A 6,858-nucleotide genomic window follows, 5' to 3' on the forward strand; every position below is an offset into this window, starting at 1 on the left:
ATAGTTGCTGGGAGTATCCACTCCCTACACATAAGAATCTCATTCCAGAACCAAAAATACCTTCTCCACAATCAGCGAAGGAGCACACTGAGCAATAGCGATAATCAGGAAAAACAGAGATAAACAATTCTAAGGATGAAGAGGCAAAATCACTCCATACCATGTTACGGAAAAGATGAATAATGTACAAGAAGATGTGTTCTTATGAAGAAAAGCGTATTTGAGAGATCAGCTGTATAGTGATTCTTGATAATCATCATATTAAGGAACAGTAATCTCATGATAGGAACACTAAGGAGACTTGATAGACTGACTAGATGAGATCCACTGAGCCAAGAAGAATAATGGGAGGAATTGGCACTTATAGAAACCGACTGTCGTCTTTTTTGCCTTGTAGTTTAGCTCATCAACTTCACAGTGACTTGTGGGCACATTCTGAATCACTTAGGAATTGGGATTTCAGTTTTAGTTGACTTGTTATGTTACTTTGGTGTCTTATTCGAGATCTTTTGTCGTTATTTTTCATCCACATCACTGTATTAACTTCTGAAGTGTTTTAATCGTGGTAATGACGACAGACGACTCGATGGAACAAGATGATAATGGAACAATAGAAAGTATAGAAGTTCGAGATTTTATGTGCCACAGAAACCAAAAATGGCACTTCTCCCCTCATATGACGTTCATTACAGGACCTAATGGTAGTGGAAAGAGTGCAATCCTCACTGCATTACAGGTAAGTTGACAATGAATAGAAATAATGATATTAGGTTGCTTTTGGTGTTCGAGCAAATGTAACTGGAAGAGCAAATCGTTTTGAGCAACTAATTCGAAAAGGATCCAATGGTCCTGCCATTGTTCGAGTGTCAATTCGAAATACTGGTCCAAATGCGTATAAGTTCTTGGAATACGGCAACCGAGTGATTGTAGAGCGTTCGATTAAGAAGACAACCAATTCTATTAAACTATACAGCGCAGAGTGAGGACAAGAGGGAGAGTTCATGAATAGTGGATCGGTGATATCAGATCGCAAGAAGGATATTGTTGATATGCTAAAACATTTCAATATCAAAGTGGACAATCCTCTCGTGTTTATGGAGCAAACAACAATGAAGCAATTCATTCAAGGCGATGAAAAAGCCAAATATGATGTTTTGATGCAAGCATTGAACTTCAAGTCGTTGGAACAGAATTTCAAAGTAACAGAAGGAAATCTGCTAACAATGAATGAGACTCTGAAGCGTTACAAGGATGTGGAATTGGGAAGAAAGCGAGAAGAACGCGATAAAGCAAAAGAAGAATTAAAAGCTGTGGAGCACTTGCAGAGTCGTCAAGAACAAATTGTGGAATTGGAACGACGAGTTGCATGGGCTGATGTCCAAGAGTATGAAAGCGAGATTGATGGATTGGAGCATGAGATCCAGCAGTTAAATGACACAATGCAAGTACTTCGGGATGAGATCGAAAAAGATCAAGCCAAATTGAAGGAGCTGGAGACTGCATCAGATCAGTTTCAGCAGCAGTTGAATGGAATTATGAATGATTTGAGTCTCCAGATGGAAGAGGGGAAGAAGATGGAGGTGGAGATGCAAGCTGTAATTGGTCCCCGTGATGACGCAGATGTGAGGATCCGCGAAAAAACCTATCAGCGCTCTCAATTAATGCGTACGATTGATAGTTGTCGATTGCAAGTGGAGAAGTTAAGTCATGAGATGGCAGAACTAGCAAATAACACAAGCAAGAAGCAGGAGATTGATACGATCCAAGGGAGAATAACAGATATAACAGCTAAGCAGCGACCAATTCAGGAAACAGTAACCAAACTAGAAACAGAAAAAGCAGATCTTGAGAGACAATTGGATGGACTCATGTCCCGTTTACAAGAAGCGATCAATGAGACACAGACTGCAGGAAGACGAGTACAGAAGGATCGATCAAGAGAACAAGAATTGATAAGAGCTCGTCAGGATGCAAACAATCGATATGGAACGAGAATGGCAGAGCTAATGAATCTCATAAAACAAACTCGCTTTCAACAACCAGTATTTGGTCCTGTAGGTCGCTTTATTCATGTGAAGCAACAGTACAAGGATTGGATTCCTGCTCTCGAGATGTTTCTGGATCGATTTCTCTCCAGTGTGATTGTGGCTCAAAATACAACGGATGGTCAGATAGTACGTCGTTTGATCAATCAATTAGGAATCTTTGGATGTAATGTGGTGGAAGTCGATTACCGAGGAGACTTGGTATTGGATCCTGCATTGATGGTAGATCCGAAATACTTAACTTTTTTTGACATTGTGGAATTTGATAATCCAGTGGTGAAAAAGGCAGTGATTATCCAAACAGGATTAGAACGACGAATACTATGTGAGAGTCGTCAAGAAGTTCAAAAGATTACAGGAATTGGAGTGAATCAGAAGGTACCAAAGAATTGTCATTCATTTGTTTTGAGGAATGGAGATACAGTCAGGATTGTTCAAGGGCGTTCTTCGTATATTTCAAATGTAAAACGACCTAATGGTGTATTGCAGCCAAGTCTGGATACTGTATTGGAACAACTGAAGATCACTCTTCAGGATGACGAGAAGCAATATCAGGAGTACCAAATGGCTGAAGAAGCTGTGAAACGGGAACGAGCTCTACTTGCAGAGAAGTTATCACATGTGGATAGTACGATGAAGAAAGAGAAGAAGAATTTGAATGAATTGGGACGAAGTGTGAGTACTATGCAACGAAGGTTGGATCAGTTGATTGCTGAGGATGAGGAAAGTGAGTTAGTGGGACTTCGTGAACAGCAACAACAGATAGAAGAAACCATTTCTCATACTGAAGCGGATGTACGTCAGATTGATAGTGATATTGTTACTCTGAAAGCTCAACGTGAGGCCCAAGAAGCCTTAATGGGTCCTTTGAATGAACGTCGGGAGACCTTGCGTAAGCGGATTGCAGATACGCAGATGAAGGCCCGACAAGCTCGTTCTCGTATGGATGTGGCTACAGAGAGAGTCAAGCTGGAAGCTCATATTCAGAAATCGAATGATGGTCTGGAGCACTTAGCAGCAAGCAAACGTGAGAAGGAAAAGATTATAGAACAACAGAAGAAGATTGTTAGAGAATCCATTCAAGTGTTGAAAGAAGAGACTCGTGTGAAGGAGAAACTGAATAAGCGAGCATGTGAAGCTGAATTACGCAAATACAAGGCTGATTTGAATACGGCGTTGGAATTGCTGGGTGTTCAAGACTTGGAGAAATTGAATCACACATTTGAAGAGAAACAGGCTGCATTCAAACGGAGTGCAAAAGAGTATGAAACAGTGAAGGAAGAAGGTTTGGAAATGGAACGATTGGACAAGCGTCAACGTTTATCCTACAATCAATTGAGGAATGAGGCTCAACAACAGATCTGTTTACGATTTACACAGTTTCTGTCTCAACGAAAAGCTGAAGGAATTGTGTCTATTGATCATCAATCAAAGGAAGTCTCGTTAAAAGTGAAAATGGATAGTTACAATGAGGTAGCTGCTTCTCAAGTCAGTAACATTCGTGTATTGTCGGGAGGTGAAAAGTCATTTGTGACTCTGTCTTTGATTATGGCAACAGCGCACATCATCGAATCTCCATTCTTCATTATGGATGAATTTGATGTGTTTATGGATGAAGCAAATCGACATGTATCCTTAATGACCATTATCCAGACGGCAAGAGAGGAAAGAAAACAATTTATTTTCATTACACCTCACAATCTAGAAACTGTAGTAAAGGAAATGGAGCGAGATGGAAAGAATAGTGATATTCAGATTGTAACATTAGCAGATCATCAGCATGGAAGACAAAGGTAGTAGACTATTGTTTGTTAGTCGAAATAAAAAAATAGTCTTTAAACAAGAAAGAATAAAACCCATAATGAAAAAAAAGGAAATGTGGATGTATATTTCTGTGAATAGATGGGAGAGGCATACTTACCTGGCGGGGATTCGGCTGTGATCAAGAAGACAGCTGGTCTGGGATTGAGCAGGCCATCGCACTCTGGTGCTGTGAGATTCCAAAGCGCATAATTTTTGGGTTTGGGAGTTTGCGCTTGCGCATCTCCCTTTCTATAAAAGAACACATTTTCAAAATCCTTGAGATAGGTCCCAATATTCATAATAATGAATTCATCTTTGTTCAATGATGCCACTTTGTATTTGGAGACTGCAGCAAGAGATTTTCAACGAGCGGTAGATCAACAAATAGCAACATTCAATCAGGAGAGGGATCTCCATGAACGGGCAATGGAAGAGTTGAATAGTAGCTATGATCCCTTGAAATTCACATCTAGAAAAGATTACTTCAGTAAAGCAAACATTGAGCGAACTCGAAGAGAAGCAACATAACAAGGAAGATAATTTGAAATCGAGTATTGAAGAGATTGATATAATTCAAAAGGAGATTGAATCTTTGAAAGTAGTTGTTTTGAATTAATACCATGTGTAGCTGGAAGAAGTCCAATTAGAAAGTGAAAAACAAAAGATTCAAACTGAATTTGAAGAGAAACGTCGACGAATGGATGAAGCTAGTATTAGTAGAATTAGTGATTGGAAGTAATGGACAGTAGCCAAAGACGAAGAGCAAGATGATAAGGAATCGAAGGAACTGAGCGATGGGTTGTTAAATTACTCCAAGTACTTACAAATGTATTTCAATCGTGATGATGATGGAATGCGGATTTCGTTTCGTTGTATTGACTCAAAGCATCCAAAGCGCCGTTTCTATGTAGTTTTAAAGATCAATCAAGAGGAAAAGTGGGAAGGTGGTGAATGGTATGTTAGATGATCATTAGTGATAAGAACAAAACCTGAACTGTCTTCGATTGGAGAATTGACGATGGTACTGAATCAGACAAATGACATTAATGCATTCTTACGGAATGTACGAAAACAATTCCGTAGGGAATTCTGTGAGAACGAGTCTCCATTGTATTATGTTTGTTAAGAAACAGAGCATCTAAAAAAAGGACATATAGGTACCAAGCACTGCAGCAAAAATACCGAAGCCTGTCAATACTACATCCAAGACTGCTAAACCACGACGCTGTTTGCCAAATTCCTTTAAATGTAACAAGGTTGGGAAGATAAAATTGACAAGAGAAGTAGCTGATGCACCCGTAATCGACACCACATTACCGAAGTTGGGCCATACATATCCAATGACAGTCATTACCAGAAGTGGGAGGACACGCGCTGCAACTCCAGGAAGATCGGTAATGAGAATGCCAGTTCGCTCCTTGGGTTCAGGTCCAGTAGATTTGGGAGCAGAATCCGAAGTAGCGCTAGCCACATCCACAACAGGAGCTTCAACAGGTGCTACTGAAGCTTCAACAGGATTCTCGACAGCTACACCACCTTCAGCTCCAGATACAGTCACTGGGGCACTGTTATTGGTATTCTCTTCAACAGTAGGCAATACCTCATTCTCTAGCAATGCATCCTTGGGAGTACCTTTACAGCCCTCTACCAATCACTCTTCATCTCATCTCTTACGAGTAAACCATGCATCAATCGTTAATGAAGAAGGATAAACAATAATAGGCGTAATTAGTACTAGCATGGCACATAGTACAGCAGAAGAAGTATAGAAGAAAGGAGAATCTGGAGGAATATTCAACATGATAAACACATCGATCTTCTCTACCTTATTGAAGGTCAATAATCCAAGTAAACCCATTGCTACATACAGACCTAAGGCAAAAATAATGCTCAGACTGATGATGGGAGAGATTTTCTTCGGATTCTTCATCGACACATACGAAGATGGAACAAGGCAATTTACAGCTAAACCAAAACTAAGTAAACCAAAACATTTGCCAATAGCAAATGTACTATCACCATGAAGGAATTCATTACTCCAGGTAAAACCATAATTAATTGCACCATAACTATACTTTAAAAGTCCTCTCAGTAACATACATAATAATAACAATACAACAAAGCACCATAACGATCACAGATCCCAAGGATGCAAATGAAATTGAACTATCGTTTATCCATGAAATCAAAGTATACCTTAAACTACGAAGTAAACAGAGAGGAATCTCAACAATCAAGAAGATGATCGTCCAGAATCGGTAGTCTCCGAAGAGTTTTTTGCAGAATGACCAAGGCATCTTTGCCATCGAGAAGCCAAATGAGATTTGATATGATAAACCAGCTCCATACAAAGCAACAATGTAAGCAATATCGAGCAATCTAGCACCAAATATACCGAAATGCTATGAATAACTCATCTGCAATTGTAAACTACATTCTGCATCAACCGTAAGTAAGGATCAGTTCCTTCTTTCATTTGTACGGGCATTGCTTTTGTAGTTTCAATGAGACAGTAACTACAGTACTTCGTCCAGAAGTATTGAAGGACAATCATAGTTAAAACTAAGGTTACTCCAACCTAACATCACAAAAATATCATAGTATATTACATGACGAAAGTAGTATGGTAGAGCAAAGAGGACAACTCCAAGATTTGTAGTGGCCATATTTAGCCATGTCTAAATAACATCATAACAGTATTTCTCACTTGAAAATCAGTAGTAGGCATTCTGTATACTAAATTCTTTTTTTATTGAAACTATAAACACGCTATAAGATGACGCATCCAATTGCATTCAATTGGTTAATAATAATCAAGAAACCACTGATCATTTATTAGACCCAATCATTCCTTTGTTTTCTGGATTTCTATTATTTCGGTCGAGAATTGCACTCTTGGAACGTGCCTAATACTTCCTCAAAACAAACAAGAGAAATGTTACGTTTAAACATGGTCCAAATTGCGCTTACAGAGGAATGTTTCCATGCTTCTTCCAAGGATTGGTCATCT

General features: G+C 39.2%; 3 protein-coding genes across 3 annotated transcripts; 2 read left to right on the forward strand and 1 right to left on the reverse strand.

Moving 5' to 3' along the window:
- Positions 1 to 676: 676 nt before the first annotated feature.
- Positions 677 to 3,842, forward strand: JH06_5032 (hypothetical protein; the record flags this gene model as incomplete). Its single annotated transcript, XM_014669778.1, has 3 exons — positions 677 to 736; positions 771 to 979; positions 1,010 to 3,842. The coding sequence occupies 3 exons, from the start codon at positions 677 to 679 to the stop codon at positions 3,840 to 3,842; spliced, it is 3,102 nt and encodes a 1,033-aa protein (XP_014525264.1).
- A 309-nt stretch (positions 3,843 to 4,151) lies between these two features.
- JH06_5033 (hypothetical protein) lies at positions 4,152 to 4,974 on the forward strand (the record flags this gene model as incomplete). Its single annotated transcript, XM_014669779.1, has 5 exons — positions 4,152 to 4,290; positions 4,322 to 4,446; positions 4,477 to 4,564; positions 4,598 to 4,792; positions 4,823 to 4,974. The coding sequence occupies 5 exons, from the start codon at positions 4,152 to 4,154 to the stop codon at positions 4,972 to 4,974; spliced, it is 699 nt and encodes a 232-aa protein (XP_014525265.1).
- A 12-nt stretch (positions 4,975 to 4,986) lies between these two features.
- On the reverse strand, positions 4,987 to 5,946 carry JH06_5034 (hypothetical protein; the record flags this gene model as incomplete). Its single annotated transcript, XM_014669780.1, is given in 3 exon segments — positions 4,987 to 5,492; positions 5,523 to 5,813; positions 5,826 to 5,946. The coding sequence occupies 3 exon segments, from the start codon at positions 5,944 to 5,946 to the stop codon at positions 4,987 to 4,989; spliced, it is 918 nt and encodes a 305-aa protein (XP_014525266.1).
- Between the last annotated feature and the right edge of the window lie 912 nt (positions 5,947 to 6,858).

The sequence above is a fragment of the Blastocystis sp. subtype 4 genome (genome assembly GCF_000743755.1).
Source record: "Blastocystis sp. subtype 4 strain WR1 chromosome Unknown seqid_0410, whole genome shotgun sequence".
NCBI lineage: Eukaryota > Bigyra > Opalinata > Blastocystidae > Blastocystis > Blastocystis sp. subtype 4.